General features: G+C 43.2%; 1 protein-coding gene across 2 annotated transcripts in view; it reads left to right on the top strand.

Annotated features, from left to right (window-relative positions):
- The window catches only part of lasp1 (LIM and SH3 protein 1), a 148,712-nt gene that overhangs the window by 122,281 nt on the left and 9,015 nt on the right, over nucleotides 1-17,416 (top strand). For both annotated transcript variants that reach the window (XM_078529367.1, XM_078529366.1), the window contains exon 4: nucleotides 355-462. In XM_078529367.1, the coding sequence (XP_078385493.1) occupies nucleotides 355-462 (108 nt within the window). The remainder of the gene's footprint in view (nucleotides 1-354; nucleotides 463-17,416) is intronic.

Here is a 17,416-nt window from a genome sequence, read left to right as displayed (position 1 = left end):
TGTTGGTTAATATTAAGCATTCCTGTACCTCATGTTTAATCATTAATTGTTTTAAAAAAAAAGGAAACAGTGACATTTTCATCCTAGTCAGACTATCAGTAAAAGTTACCCCAGCAGTCACAGTCCTGCATCCAAGGCCTTGTCCCAGGTAAGTACATGAGGGACAAAGGGATAGAATGGTGTGTTGCTGGGTTGGGAGGTGGCTCATATGGAGCATTAACACTGGCACATACCAGATGGGCCGAATGGCCTGCTTCCAGGCTGTTAATTCTGTGTAACCACCTTGGTTGCCACCTAGTTTTTGAAGAGATTGGTTAACTCCCTCTCTCTCTCTTTTCTGTTTCGTCCTCTTAGGTGCAATACAAAGAAGATTTCGAAAAGAACAAAGGGAAAGGATTTAGTGCCGTGGCCAACACTCCTGAACTTGAACGGATCAAGAAGAATCAGGAACTGGTCAGCAATGTAAGTATCTTGCTGGAGCCTTGATATAGGCCAGCAAGTTTTGTTTGAAAGAGATTTTTGTCTCGTGGACATGGAATTACATAAAATATACAGCTCCAACAGCATTCAAGAAGCTCGACACCATCCAGGACAAAGCAGCCTGCATAATTGGCACCCCTTCCACAAACATTCACTCCCTCCACCACTGACGCACAGTAGCAGCAGTGTATACCATCTACAAGATGCACTGCAGGAATTCACCAAGCCTCCTTAGGCAGCACCTTCCAAACCCACGACTGCTGCCATCTAGAAGGACAAGGGCAGCAGATAGATGAGAACACCACCACCTGAAAATTCCCCTCCAAGTCACTCACCATACTGACTTGGAAATATATCACCATTCCTTCACTGTGGCTGAGTCAGAATCCTGGAACTCCCTCCCTAAGCACTGTGGGCGCACCTATACCATATGGACTGCAGCGGTTCAAGAAGGCAGCTCACCACCACCTTCTCAAGGGGCAATTAGGGATGGGTAATAAATGCTGGCCTAGCCAGCGACACCCAAATCCCATGAAGGAATATATAAAAAAACAAATACTGCCCAGAAACAGGCCATTCATCCCAACCATTCCATGCTGATGTTTATGCACCACTCACACCTCCACTCATCCTTCCTCACGTGACTCATTGACCATAACCCTCTACATTCTCCTTCAAGCTTATCTAGCCTCTCCTTAAATGCATTTATACTATTCACTTTAACAAATCCATGTGGTAGTGAGTTCCACATTCTCACCATCTCTGGGTAAAAAAAGTTTCTTCTGAATTATCTGTTTGGTTTCTTAGGTGCCTTTTACTCTTCCCTAAAAGTGGAAACACTTACTTTGTGTCCACTCTATGAAAACCTATTTAATTCTAAAGACCTTTGCTAGGTCACCCCTCAGCTTGTCCCTTTTAGGAGAAGAGAGCCAGTCTGTTCATCTTTCATGATAGGTAATAGCCTATCTAGTATCCTGCATTCTATCTAGCGTCCCTATTCCCTTTCTAGAATTTAGTGACATGAAGCCAAAACACAGTCTCAATTTCTAAGGCAGAAAGTAAGACTTAGGCACTGCTGGGAACTGCCTGGTCACGTACAGTTAGTAGATGGAATTACACCCAAAGCATCCTGTTGATGTTTGGAGCCTTGTTCTCTGAAATTCCAACAGTGGAATTCCCTTTGCTTTCCACTGGCTTGATGGCCAGTTCAAATTGCTGCCATTTTTTGAGGACTCTGCTTGAAGTTCCTCGTATTGTAGCTGAGGGCTGATGCTGCAAGGAGAGCTCAAGAGTGCGGAGTGGAATTTATCAAAGTTAATTTTAAAATGTTCAGAAGCTGGTTTGCTTTAGCTATTCTTTGGCATCATACATTACAGAAGGAGCCATGGGTCCACGTGCCTGTGCTTGCTGGCTCTTTGAAAAAGCTGTCGAATTAGTTCCAATCCCCCGATTTTTTTCATAGCCCCGCAAATCTTTCTGCTTCATGTATAAATCCAATTTCAGTTTTGAAAGTTATTGAATCTGCTTCCACCGCCCTTCCAGGCAGTGCATCAGTGCATTCCAGATCACAACAGCTCACAAGGCTGGGGGGTGGAATCTTCATCTCCCCTCCGTGAAATGCTTCCAGTTACAGAATTGCTGCTTTAGCGTAGGATGAGCAAGAATGCTGTCTTCATGCTTCATGTGTGAAATTTGAACCAATTAAGCAACCTCTTTGAAAACTGACTTTGCAATTCTCCAGTAGGCCAGTGGCCGCATTGGCGTCATTTTGCTCATCCAACGCTGGCTAACACTTCAGGAGCTGAATTGAGGTCTGCAGTAAAATCCGAAGGTTCTCTGAGTTACTGCGAAAACTAGGTGAAGGGCCAAGGCACCCCCACTGCCTCCCGCCCCCGTCCCCACCCCCGCCAGAGACAACACCAAGGTTGAAATGAGCCAATGAGACAAATCCCGAGGCACTGTTTAGATTAGGAGCTTGTGTTTTGAAATGCTGTGGCAAGGAGGAGGGACTGAGGTATGTGAGGAATTCAGTAGTTTGGCAATCTTGGGATAGAGCGATTGCAAGGAGGACATGTGTATGTCACTGCGTTTTGGAACTCGGGGAAAATTCAGAGAAACAGCCATTGGTTTAAATGGGGAGGCTGGGGTGGGGGTGGGGAGGGGTAATTAGAACTAGTTCACCCAGTAAATATGCACAATACAGCTGGCAGGAAATCCAATATTCTCTTGTGGATAGGGGAGTGATTTGGAGTGCAGTGATAATTTATGCTTGGATTAATCATTTATCTGGGTTTACTGCTTGGAGCTTGGCTAAGCATTAGGACAACACTGTTTCAGTTAAGGATGCACCCTTGCCTGCGCTCCGACTGCCAGTCGTTTAAACAAATAATACTCACTAAAAATTCTTGGGCAATGGTAATTGTTAAAGGGTGGCATATCACTGCATCTCTCCCTATAATTCTTTTAAGTGTGCAAAGCATTAGGAAGCGAAGGCATCATGCTTTATGCCTGTGATTCTGCAATCATGTGGAGGTTTAATTCGTCACAGCAATAAGGAAATGTAGAGACAGTCACACCAGGATGCTTCTCAGTATCTCCCTACTGCCAGGAATGGGTAAGCAAGAGAGCTCACCTTTTAAGAATGTAGGAACATAAGAGCAAGAGTAGGCCATTGGGCCTGCTCCACCATTCAGACAGGTCATTTCTGACCATCTGCCTCTACGCCATTTTTCCTGTGCTATCCCCATATCCCTTGACGTTGTTAGTATCCAGGAATCTAACCATTTCTGTCTTGAACATGCTCAATGATTGAGCTTCCCTCTGGGGTAGAGAATTCCAAAGATTCACCACCCTCTGAGTGAAGAAATTCCTCCTCATCTCAGTCTTAAATGGCCTGCCCCTTCTTCTGAGCCTGTGACCCTTGGCTCTAGACATGCCAGCCAGGGGAACAACCTATCAACGTCTACTCTGTCACACACTGTAAGAATGTTCTAAGTTTCAATGAGATTACCTTTCATTCTTCGAAACTCTAGAGAATACAGGTCCACTTTCCTCAGTCTCTCCTCATAAGACAATCCTGGCATCCCAGGGATTAGCCTGGTGAACCTCCATTGCACTCCTTCTGTGGCAAATACATCCTGCCTTAAATAAGGAGACCAAAACTATATACAATACTCCAGATGTGGTCTCACCAAGGCTCTATACAATTGCGGCAAAACATATTTACTCCTGTACTCAAACCTCCTTGCGATTTTTGAAGATCTGTAGTGTGACCAACTCCAAAGGAAATGAAGTAAATATATGACGGTGATGAGGTGAAGAGGAGAAGGTGTGTGCCCACACCAGCCTGGCTAACTCAGGCTGTTTCTCTACTTTTTTTCATACTAATCATCACAAATACTGGAGTAAGCATTAAAAGTAATTAAATACAAATCATTTGCTGCCCCCTAGTTCAGATTGATGATCTGTACATGAATATATTGGAATAATGCTGTTTTCCAAATTCTTAACTTTCCTGAATCAACGCATTCCTTCTCTTTCCCATCCCCCTCCAAGAAAACTCCCCTCACTACTGAGCGACTATAACCTACAGGTTACAGCACCTTGTTCACCACCTCCACTTCTAATCACTGAGGCACAAGGGAGTCAATCCAGTATTGCAGGTCAGTGTAGAAAAGAGCCACAAGGATTGTTTGCTAGTGTCAGGGATTGAGGTACGAGGAAAGATTGAAGTCTTTCAGCTGGAAGAAGTCAGAGATGTACATGATATAGAAAAATGTAAATGTGGACAACTACTTAAAAGTAAATTAAGAACATAATATAAAAATAGGGACGGGGGTAGGCCATGAAGCCCCACGAACCTGCTTCTCCATTCAATAAGATGGCTGATCCCTGACTTCAATTCCACTTCCCTGTCCAATCCCTATATCCTTTGATTCCCCGAGAATTTAAAGATCTATCGACATCAGCCTTCAATGGCTGAACATCCATTGCCCCCTGGGGCACAATTCCAAAAATTGACTTTCTCTTCATCTCATTTTTAAAGAGAATGAATGAAGATCTCTAGTTCTCGACTCAACAATCTCTCGGCATCTACCCTGGCGTGCCCCCTGGATCCTGTAGGTTTTAATGAGTGGGGCTAGCTGAGCTGCTGTTGCAGAGAGTCAGCACTGATTTGATAGGCCGAATGGCCACCTCTGCTGTAACAATTTTATGATTCTATAATCACCTCTCATTCTGCTAAAGTCCAGCAGGTGTAGGCCCAACGTACTCAACTCTCTCCCTTGTCCCTGTGAGAGTAGGACATTGGGAGCATGGGTTCACCAGAAAGACAATTTTGGGACTATATTTCACACATGGTTATCAGTACATGGGAAAAGCACCCAGATAGTAATGAAGGTGAAATCCTGAATTCATTTAAGGAATAACTGGATGCTACAGTGAAGGGGGGGAATGCTTTAGGAAATTTCTGAATGGTTGGGCTAAGATGGACCCTATGGCCTTGCTCAGTCTCGACTAATTGGGAATGTAAGTCACGCTTGAGGAAATCTCTTTATTTTGGATGATTAAGGGAGACTCCAGAATCCATGAGCAGTCGAGCATCCTGCAAATGCCTACTGTAAAGGGTCAAAAGAAATGGACAATGGCCTTGGGTGAAACATGGCAGTTGCTTCCGACACCAAATCCCAGCAAGGAATCGATGCCTTGAAGGGAGGAGAGGTGGGAAATGGAAAGAGAAAGTAAGCAAAACCCGTTATTGAATACAAGCAATTCCTTGGGGCATTGGTTGCGGTTAGGGAGATTAGGACAGTTTGTTACAACTTGCGACAATCGATGAGAGTGTTGTGGCATTGCTGATGCACAGAGGGAATGGCACAGAGAACCCAGTCCAACCTCTGGCCAAAACTCTCCTCAAGCATTGTGAACATTGCCAGCAGCTATGTGGCAGTCTACCCTGATGGAGCTGAGAGTCCTTTACATTTCCATTCCCATTCCTAGTTTGCAGTGAGGTAGGAGGTACTATCAAGTACTAAAGTACTTGAAATCCTGTGATCTTGTCATGTGCCATAAATTCATGAGGGGACTGGATAGAGAAGCTGGAGGGAAACTGTTACATGGATGGAAAGATCGAGGACCAGAGGGCACAGATTTAAGGTAAATGGCGATTTGAGGCAAACGTTTTTTACACAGTGACTGATTAGGAAATGCACTAGAACGCACTGCCTGAAAGTTTGGTGGAGACAGATTCCACCAAACTATTCAAAAGAGAATTGGATCATTATCTGAAAAGGAAAAAAAAAATTCAGGGCTATGGGGAAAAGGTTGGAGGAGTGGCATTGGTGAATGGCTCTTGCAGAAGGCCAGCATGGACATGATGTGCCGAATGGCCACTTTCTGTGCTGTAACCATTCTATCATTCGACATTTAGTTTTGAACTCCTGCAGCACTCGGAGGATTTGAATGAACAGGGTCACTCCAAATGCGCTAAGCTGTTGTGTTCATTGAAGTGGAGGTGACAGGAATTCCCACGATGTACTTGCTTTCTCAAAACTGTCACGGTGGCTGAGTGCCTGACGTCACATGTACTGAACCACTCTCACCCTTGCATGCTTCCTTAATTATTTCCTCATTTACAGAAAACTTCAGTGGCGAAAAATTTTTGGTTTTGAATGAAAAAGCCAATAGGTTTCAGTGAGACTAAGACCTGTCCATGTGAAACAGGTCCTAAATTTGTTGTTTGATTTAAATCCTCCTCCCATTCTTTTACCATTCCTGACTGGTTAAGAATTAGTTCTTGGGTCGGGGATGTCAATGGCCATCCTTTGTTGCCCTTGCAAAAGTGTCAGTGAAGCTGCCGCCTTGAACTGCTGCAGTCTGTATGGTGAAGGTGTATCCTTCACTGTGGTGAGGTTTCAAGGACTGTTCACCTCGCAGTATCGAACACAACGGGACATGATTCAGCTGTGAACATTGGCAAGTGCGCAGGTTATCGAGATAGTGCCTTGCATTTATGTAGCAGGTTTGATGTGAAAAAGGTCTTTGCATTAGAGATGGTTGGAGAATAGAGGTGAGTGAACGACTAGGAACGGTGACAAAGTTTGGTCGAAAGCAGGGTTTGTGAGCAAAGGAAACAATGGACTTCACCTTTTTCATAGCCTCAAACTATCCCAGTGTTTTACAATCAAGGAAGTGTAGTTGTTGAAACATAAGATTTCAAAATTAGTGATAGAAGAGATGAATGCTTTAGGAAGGGCATTCCAGACAGTAGGGCTGAAGTGAATGATGGCTTTACTTCCAATGGAGAGTTGGGGGAATAACTCTCAAAAACCCAGAGTTAAAGGACTGAGCGCTGCTGGATGTGGGCTGTGGAGAGGTTTGAAATGAGAATAAAGGTTTTAAATTTAATGCGTCAGGGTAGAGTACAGGAGAGTAAGGGCAGGGGTAATTGGTGAACAGAATGGTTATGGATTTAAAATATAGTTTAGTGAACCTTGGACAAGTTGGACAAGTTACAGAGACTGGCAAAGAGGCATGAGCAAGCCTGCATGTTTGGGCCTAAAGCTGTCATCATTGCCATTCAGACACCTTTCCATTAGGGCTCCGTCAATAATTGGGAATGGGGATTTCTTCTCCCCTGCTCTCCACTCCCTCACCCCTCCCCACTTTGTGTTAGCCATGGCACAGTTGGTAGCATTCCCACTTTGGAGTCAAAGGTTGTGGGTTCGAATCTCACACCAGAGACTTGAGCATAGAATCTAGGCTGACACTGCCAGTGTCAATACTGAGGGAGTGCTGCGCTGTCGGAAGTGATATGTTAAACCAAAGCCCAGTCAACCCCCTCTGCTTGATGTAAAAAATCCATTGCACTATTTCGAAGAAGAACTGGGAAATGCTCCCCAATGTCCTGGCCAACATTTATCCCCCAACTAAAATTACTAAAACAGATTATCTGTTTGTGCACACAAACAGCAACAAAATACTTAAGTGTCTGCCACATTTCTTATTTTATTACAGTGATTACAGTTCAAAAATATTTTATTAAATTGCCGAACGCTTTGTGACATGCCGAGGTTGTGAAAGTCGCTATATAAATACAAATCTGTCTTTTACCCAACATGAACAACCTTTTGGGGCAATGTATCCAATTGAGATAAACTAACTGTATTGCCTAGGGGTCAGAATTGGGATATCCCTGGTCTGTACCAGCGATAGACCAACCCAGTAGGTTGTCTTATGAGGAAAGGTTGGACAGACAGGGCTTGTTTCCATTTGAGTTTAGAAGAGTGAGGGGTGATTTGATTGAAGTATACAAGATCCTGAATGGCCTTGACAAGGTGGATGTTGAAAGGATGTTTCCTCTTGTGCTTGAACCTAGGGGGCACTGTTTTAAAATTAGGAAACGCCCTTTTAGGACAGAGATGGGGAGAAATTTTTTCTTTCAGAGGGTTGAGTGACTTTTGAATTCTCCGCCTCAGAAGGCGATGGAGGCGGGGTTATTGAATATTTTTAAGGCAGAGGTAGATTGATTCTTGTTAGGCAAGGGAATCAAAGGATATCGAGGTTAGATGGGAACGTGGAAATTGAAACACAAGAAGATCAGCCATGATCTTATTGAACGGCGGATCAGGCTCGAGGGGCCGAATGGCCTACTCCTGTTACTATTTCTTACATTCTTATGTTCTTACCTGCAGTGCCTTACTTCAGTTACTGCAAGGGAATCAATCCCACACTGTCTCCGTGACACTGATTAGTGAGGGTGACTCCCCTTGTAACGAGAGATATAAAACGTTCAGTGACAGTCAGTCCCAGGGTACTGGAAATACAAAACCGATCAAAGAAACTGCCACTGCATAAGATATCCTGATTAGAATTGCTGAAACTTCCTATTAGGTGATCATACTCCAAAGATTCCAGTTTTAATAATTCTGTTTCGCACAGCATATCTCTGTTGTCCCGTCAGCTTTGAGGGCAAAATGGTGACCTTGAATCTTACATGGACAATGATCAACTCAATCTCTTCCACCTCTCACACCTCTGCTTTCCTCTTATTTCACACTTGATGAGCTGTTTTCGGAGAGAATCAACCCAAGAAAAAGAGCGAATATTTTTTCATTTAGCCCGATGTGTAATTACTGCTGGTGCCCTCGAGGGGAATCTAGACAGGGAACCGACGTTTAGCAGTGTTGAATTCATGTCCGCTCTGCACTCCCTGCTGTGGTGCCTGCTGGTTCAGTCAGTTAGATTTCAGAGTCTGTCTCTTTATGGAACTGGCAAATTTGATGATTGCTGGAGATTTTGGCAATTGCAAGCTGTTAAAGGTTAATGACGAGTCTGGTACAACTGAGCAGGCCACCTTGACACAACATGGCCCAGGCAATTAATTATTATTTGGGGATGTACCTCTCGAGCTGCAGTCCCATCTGGCTTGGAGTCTTCAACTTGATTTATCAATATTGTATTTCAAGATATTCATGGGGGAGTTTTTAATGTCTAGTTTCCACTGAAAGTTGGAGGAGTTGAGGATGCTGCAGCCCCCTGGTTCATTGCTCGTAGACAAAAACTTGAAGGTGTGTCAGACTTATTTACCCCTTAATTCTCCTCTTACATGGATACTAGGAACCCATGGGTACTTCATCTGAGTGATCATTCTTTATACGTTGAGTGATGGCAGGCTATCGAACCCTGTGCAGCATCAGTGCTGAGCCTGAAATGGTTTTCATGCTTAGTAAATGTACTCGGTCCTTTTGGTATCCCAGTGCGGTCCTGAGGGAGAGCTGCACTGTCTGATGTCACTGCCATTGTCTTGATGAGACATTAAAGCAAGGCCCTCTCTGACCCCTCGGGTGAACATAAAGATCCCACAGCATTATTTCCAATACATGCAGGTGTGGCCAATATTGATCACTCAACCGACATCACTTAAGGCAGGTTATCTGGTCTTTTACACATTGCTGTTTGTGGGATCTTACCGGGCTTAAATTGGCTGCTGCGATTTTCTGCATTACAACAGTGACTACGCTTTGCTGATTTGTAAAGCTGAAGCCACGAAAGGTATTGTGGAAATGCAAGTTAGTTCTTTCTTCTTCTGACCAGAAGCACTTTCCATTTACAGAAGAAACATTTCCCTTGGTAACGCCAACCAATTGCAGTGAATCAGCTCTGCATCTAGCTGAGCTCAGATGATTCACCAGGTTGCAGGACCTAGGACCTTTTCTGGTCTGTATAGGTGAATTTACCCACTGGCCCATGATACTGTGCTAACTTTCTGCCTTACTCTGACTGGTGGGACTCTGGCGGGCTTTCTAGTTTCAGGTTCTGTGCTTGTCTCTGACTAAGTTTGCCTGCCAACTAGAGAAGCAAATCCCTGAGTCATTCGCCAATGAGGTTTGTTTTCTGCATTTGGCTTGGGCAGTGCTTGAAGGAAAGAACTTGCATTTATATAGTGCCTTTCAAGACCTCGGAACTTCCCAAAACGCTTTGCAGCCAGGGAAGTACTTTTTGAAGTGTGGTCACTGTGTGGTAAGGCAGGGAAATGCTGCAGCCAACTTCTGCACAGCAAGATCCCGCAAAACAGGCAATGAATGAATGTCCAGGCGGTCAGTCGGTTGAGGGGTAAATATTGGCCAGGATGCTGGGGACAACCACCCTGCGCTGCTTTGGAATAGTGCCATTGGGTTTGTTCACATCCACCTGAGAGGGCAGACTGGACCCCTCTCTCATTCAAGCATTGAGAGTTGGATGATGCATCGGAAGATCCACAATTTTTCCAGCTGAATCATTCACAAGTGACTCCAGCAAGAACGGCTGCCTGTTTTTAAAAAAAAAAAAAAAAATTTGTTTGGGATTTGAATCTGGGAAATGTTGATGGTCATGGGGCAAATCAACATGACGACAGCTGTGTACGTTGTTGTGAAGTCAATCAAAAGTCCATTACAACCGATGCCATAAGACTTGAGTCTGATGTTAGTGGTTGATTCCTTCAGCGGAAACTAAAAGGGCTGGGGGGTGGGAAGAAGAATAAATCAAAAGGATTCTTTTTCTTCTATTTGAGGTGCATGTAATGGAGTCAGCTTTGAAACCTCTCTGATTTGACCATCAGTGAGTCTATATTCGTTCTTGGGATGTGGGCCTTTGCTGCCCATCCCTAATTGCCCTTGAGAAGGTGGTGGTGAGCCGCCTCCTTAAACTCCTGTAGTCCATGTGGCGTAGGCATTAAGAGTAATAAATATCACTACCATTGGAAAAACTAAACATTCGCTTCCCTCTAATAATTTGCTCTTCAGGTTTAGAAGCAGATTACATTGTGGATAATTGATGACTGTAACTATGGTACAAAGCAGAAATATCTACCACAAATCTAGTCTTCTGTTTCACTCCTTCCCCCTCCCCACCAACCCACAAACTGTTCCACACCTTGAGCTTGTATGCCAGCTGGGATGCAGTTCCCTGTGCGATAACAGCCCCACCCCGGCTGCTTATTAAATACTTTGTGCACGATTTTCCACAAACATGATGGGTAAGGAGGATGTTGCAGCCAAGAGCAGTTGTGTCCCCCAGCCAATTTGTGCATGCACATGCACAAACACACACTTGTATAATGTGGATACCAAACCACGAATACATTCCATTTATCTATTGGGCTGTTGTTGTTTTATTTTATTGCTACTTTTGTTGGAGAATGATTTCCCACAATAACTTGCATTTGAACAATGCCTTAAACGAAGTTAAACATTCCCCAAGTCGTTTCACAGGAGCTCAGGGCCAGTGTAACCACTCGGCAAACTTAGGCAGTCACCTGGAGTGGCAAAATTAAGGGTGATGGCAAAAAACTGAATGAATTATTCATGAAACTTCATAAGTAAACAAACAGGTGTCAGCAGTGGGAATGAAAGGTCTAGATTTGCTGATATATATTCACATATACTGACATATACATATAGATTTTCATGTACTTACATTGCAGTCTTTCCCAAAATTTCATATATTCCTCATTCTGCTTATGTGGCAGTTTTACTAATTTTTGCATCTACATGACTATTCCAAAATTGTGATCCAGTGAATGACTAGGTCATTTGATCTAGGTCACTCTATGGTAATGATTATTGATTGTGTAAATTATGCATAAAATCATCTAGTAACTGTTAAATCATAAGGCATATTACACATTATAATGTGCATTTCATCTAGTACATATTCTGTGAAAAGTGTAGAACAATGAGAATGTTCAATTAGTATCAAATATTCTCCTTTTTCATGTAAAGTAAATCTAATTATAAATGCAGAATTTTTATTCATGCTAATGCAAAAAAAATCATTTTTAAAGTTAATTGTTGGGGGCGGGACACAAGGCTGAAGGTTCACCTAGGGTAACTAATACTCTCTCATCTGTAGAAATTTCTTCAAACAAAATTTGACACCGAGCCACAGTTGGATTGTGTTTTAAGGAGCATCTAAAAAGAGAGAGAGAGATGCAAAGCTTTAGGGAGGGACTTCCAAAACCCGTGGTCTAGACAGCTAAAGGCCTGGCCAACACTGGAGGGGTGAAAATTGGGGATGTGCAAGAGGCCAGAATAGGAGGTGCATGGGGATCCCAGAGAGTTGGAGGAGATCAGAGACGGTGAGAAGTGAGGTCATGGAGGGATTTGAAAACCAGGATAAGAAATTTAAAATTGAGTTGGTTCTGGATCGGGAGTCACTATAGATCAGTGTGCACTGGGGTGATGGGTGAACAGGACTTGGCGTGAGTCAGGATACAGGCAGTTGAGTTTTGGATGAGTTTACATAGGGGGAGGGTGGGCTGTAGAGCATTGGAACAGTAGAACCTTATTTAGTTAGAGGCCATAAAATGAGACCAGTCCAGTCTGGAGAATATTAAGCTTCGTTGCCAAATTATGAAGCAATCCCCCATTCTCACATTCTGTAATGCACAGTTGTAACAGGACCTGTTGCAAGATTGGCCCAAATGTGACAATAATACCATATGTGCTTCACTAAATGGAGGGGATGGTGCCAACATCTTTTGGCTCCTCAGATGTGCAGCTGACACTTTAATTGTTCAAACTGGACGTGGATTGTTGGCAGTGTCACTGCTTTTTTTAATACCACTTCCTCACTGGTGCAGAAATCCTGGGAAATGCTTATCCAGTGGATGCCAAATCCAGTTATATTTCTTTCTTTGACTGTTTCTTCAGGAAGGTGCCTTTTCCAGGTTGGAAACCCTGGTGTAGCTCTGAAAGAATTGACTTGTGTTTTTTGTGTTGTCATGGTTGCAGCTGACCTCCTCAAAGACCAGAGGTTAATCGCTGGTTTAATGATTTTGAGACCTTGACCCTAGAAACTTGGACACTCGGACAGATTAGTTCTATAGAGACCATTTCCCAGACTGTCCTAAGCTAGGGAAATCTTGAATGAATGAACACATTGTTCCCATCTCCATTTGACGCATGCACAATATTGATCTCCACAGTACTTCTGGAATGCCACCATTCTGTGTACATAATGTATCCACATGTTAACCACAGCAAGCTCACATTTCTTTATAATGCTTTCAATCTTTCACAAATTACAGTTGTGGTCCCACATTCCCAACACCCCTGTTCTTTGAGCTTCACTGGACTGCTCTCCATTAGCCCCACTTTAGGTCATTGTCCTCACTTTTATATCCCTCCATGGTCTAACTCTACCTGACCTTGGGAATCTCCACCAGCCTGATTTTCCCCCTTTGGCACTCTAATATTGGGTTGCTCCTTGCTCTCTGCTCCACCACTGGTGGCCACTGTTTACCCACTATGCTACAATCGCCTGAAACTCCCTCCTCCAGATACCTTCACCTTCCTGCGCCCATCCTGCTTTCGAAACCACATCAAAATCAATCGGTGAACACTCCTGCTTTCCTTTCCTTCTGCTCTGGGTCGATTGTTCTCCAGATCTTTGGTCATCTTAATGTTCATGAAGCATGCCATAATGGTTGTGTTTTAGCTCTGAGCTGTATTGAGAAGTTTTCTGCTTGGAACAAGGAAGGTTGTTTCCCTTGACAGATGGGTTTGTAAGTAAAGGACACAGATTTAAGATAGTTTACAGGGTGGGTGGGGGGGGATGAGAAATTTCTGTATGCAGCGAGTTATGATCTGGAATGAACTGCTTGATATGGATGTTTGAAGCAGATTCAATAGTAATTTTCAAAAGGAAATTGAATATATACTGGAAAGGGAAAAATTTGTTGGGCTACAGTAAGGAGTAGGGAGGTGGGATTATTTGGATAACTCTTTTAAAGAGCTGGCATGATGGGCCAATGGCCTCCTTTTGTGCTGTACAACATATGGGCATTAAACCAAATGCTTCCAATTGCATCAAACCCTGGTACTCACTTTGCTTAAGTGCATGGGCGCACTAACATAATCTTTTCTGATGAAAAGTGAAAGAGACACATGCTTTGACTTGTGAAAATTCTCTTGGTGTTTGCTGCCTCTGGCAGTACTTTTTCCCCCTAGAAGTTGTTGCATGAAGATTGAAACAATCCCATATCCCAGTTATTCTGCCTGAGGGGATGATTGTTGTCTTCAATCCATTAATCATTGCATGCTGCCTCTCCTCTACTTTTCAAAGGTTTAGTAGCGTGTGCCAGATTGACTTTATTCCAAATTTATACTCTTGGAAATAAAACCAGAAAGTGCTGGAAACACTCAGCAGGCACAGCAGCATCTGTGGAGAGAGAAACAGAGTTAATGTTCCAGCCCAATGAGCTTTCATTAGAATTGTTCTTCTTCAGACAAACTCTTGCTCTTATGTTTTCAGTTTCACACAGTTGCCTGAAATATTTCCCTATTGAAGATCCTCTTTGTTATTGGATGGGATTGTTCCAGTGTGACCAATCACTCAAGTATTTAACCATATCCCTGATCTTTATTTGGCTTTCTCCCCCATCATCACATCACTTGCATAATAATTTAAAATATATATATTTTACTGTTGTGGCATAGCCTTTTTTTTTTATTGGAGGAGGTTTCTAAATGCTATCAAAGAAGAAAGATGTCTCCAGATCTCTTGTTCATGCCCCATCTCAATGATCTCTGTGGGCTATTTGTCTCTTTGACTCCCTCCTATCCCCTAAGGCTGATGTACAACTTATTCCCTTTGCCACCATTGGCAGCCACTCTTCACCCTTTCCACTTCTTTGAAACCCCCTCACTGAGTTAATTCTTTAATAGAATCTACACAAGCAATTGGGGAACCATGCAATGCATGGCAATTTGAAAGACTTGCATTTATATAGTGACTTTCTCAACCTCAACTCATCCCAAAGTGCTTCACAACCAATGAAGTACTTTTAAATTGTAATCTTTGTTGAAATGTGGCAGCCATTTTGCATGCATCAAGCCCCCTCAAACAGCAATGAAATAAGTGGCCAGATTATTTGCTTTAGGTGTTGGGTGAGGGACAAACGTTGGCCAAGATGGTGGGAGAGCTCCCGTGCTCTTCTTCAAATACTGTTCTGGGCCCTTTTGCTCCCTCAGTGCTGCACTGGGAGTGTCAGCCTGGATTACATGCTCAAGTCCCTGGAGGGGGACTTGAACCCACAGCTATCTGACTCAGACATGACAGTGCCACAGTTATTAGTGTATTAACACATACACAGGTATACTTTCAAAATTATTTTCCAGCCATGGATTGATGAAGCAGTTTCAGGCTGGGAAATACAGGGTGCAAGATTCTGAAGTGTTTTAATTATCCAGTGACTCTCATCATTCATAGCGGGACTGATTTTATTTTAATGTGTTTAGAGCAGTCTATTACTCTTGACATGTTGCTGTGACGATAGCCAAATTACCGATAAACAATTTGAAAATGACTGAGTTGTATTGGAAGACCGACCAAGAATATTCTGGTAGTTTCCAAGAGATATTTGCAGAGCCCTCTTGTATCCCCTGGGAATAACACCTTGGCTGCTCAAGTTCTTTAACTCAGATTTATAAACTGCAATTGTTAGTCAAAGGACTGTCAAGTGCCTTGGATAATTTGCTTTTTCTTCCCTGCCCCCTCCAAGCAGTTTGCTGATTCATGGTGGGCCACAGGTCTCTTATGCATCAGCAGGTTCCAGATACCACACCCACTACTCACATTCCAGCCTAATCAGAAATCACAACCCAGTGCTTTTGTTGCTGTCAAATGAAAACAGAAGGCTAAACAGTGTCTGTTATGGTTTAAAAAAAAGTATTTGCTCACTGTCTGAGCTCATGTGCGAAGAATGGTGTATTGGCAGCAGAAATTGCCTAGTTGTTCAGAACAGAATGTAAGGACACTAGTTGTCCTCTCATCTGGTGCCCAACCATCAACATAGCAACAGGAGGAGGCCATTCAGCCCCTCAATTTTATTTTCTACCATTCAGTAGGAGCATGGCTGATGTGGTTCAACTCTATTTACCCACACTGACCCTCTGCGTATCGAAAATCAGTCTGCATGCTGAAAGCCTATGGTGTGCTTTTGGCTGTCTCCTCTGATACCTTTGCCTGTTGATGGACCCCAAGCTCCAATCCCTGGATTAGCTACTCAAAAAAGTGGGTGCAAAAGTTATTCTGCAGAAATGCAATTTTAAAAAAAATTCTTTGAACTATTGTTGAGGAGTGGACATGGTTGGGTTGTTAAATGGATCTCCTCGGGTTTATAACCAGTGGGCTGACAGCATGGTGATGCAAATCAAAAAGCTTTCTTGTGGCTTCCTGTGATTCTCCCTTTTTTAAAAAAAAAAGTGCACATGTGAATACCTTTTATGGGTTTTTTCTTTTGCAGTGACTAATTTCTAAAAATGGAAAAATGCGATTCATGTGACTTTGCATCCGTTGTCTGTTAGCCCACATAGTGTGTGGTGTGTTTTATTTTTAAATTCTGGAGCCAAGTTGAGCTTGCAGTTTGGATGGTACAGTTTATGAAGAGGTGTGAAGGGTGTACCGAGCTCAAGCGGAAATGCTTTGTGCTGAAATATGTCATGAGCTGAATTTGTACTACCAGCACCCCCTCAGGGAAATTCAACTTCCAACGAGGAATGGAGGAATTCTAGTTTTTCACCAGCTAGCAAAATTACTTTTTCCAATCTTATGTCTCAAAGCCTCGCATCCCATGATCCCTCTGGGGCGAGGGAAGGGAACGGGGAGGGGTCGTACATACATACATACATAAGAATTAGGAGCAGGAATAGGCCATTCGGTCCCTCAAGCCTGCTCACCATTTGATAAGATCATGGCTTATCTGATTGTGGTCTCAACCTCCTGTTCAAACCCCTATACCCTTAGATTCTTGATTGACCAGGAAGTCCGCCTTAAAAATATTCAATGACTGTGCCTCCAGAGGTCTCCGGGAAAGAGAGATCCACATACTAATGACCCCCTGAGAGAAGTAAATTCTCCTCATCCCTGTCTCAAATGGGAGACCCCTTATTTTTAAATTGTCCCCTAGTTCTAGACTCCTCCACAAAGGGAAACATCCTCTCAGCATCCTTCCCGTCAAGTCTCCTCAGGATCTTATATGTTTCAATAAGATCATCTCTTGATCTTCTAAACTCCGATGGATACAGGCCCAACTTGTCCAACCTTTCCTCATAAAACAACCCCCCACATCCCAGGTATCAGTCAAGTGAACATTCCCTGCATGGCAACCATTGCAATTATGTCCTTCCTCAAATAAGGAGACCAAAACTGTACACAGTACTCCAGATGTGGTCTCACCAACACCCTGTACAACTGTAGCAAAACTTCCCTACTTTTATATTCCATTTCCTTTGCAATAAATGATAACATCCTATCTGCCTTCAGTTCACTTGCTGTACCTGCACGCTAACATATTGTGATTCATGTACCAGGACACCCAGATCCCTCTAAACCACAGAGCTTTGCAATCTTTCTCCATTTAAATAATATGCTGCTTTTCTATTCTTCCTGCCTA

The sequence above is a fragment of the Cetorhinus maximus genome, chromosome 25 (genome assembly GCF_964194155.1).
Source record: "Cetorhinus maximus chromosome 25, sCetMax3.hap1.1, whole genome shotgun sequence".
NCBI lineage: Eukaryota > Metazoa > Chordata > Chondrichthyes > Lamniformes > Cetorhinidae > Cetorhinus > Cetorhinus maximus.
Note: the sequence above shows the minus strand (reverse complement) of the source record. Positions and strands in the feature narration are given on the sequence as shown.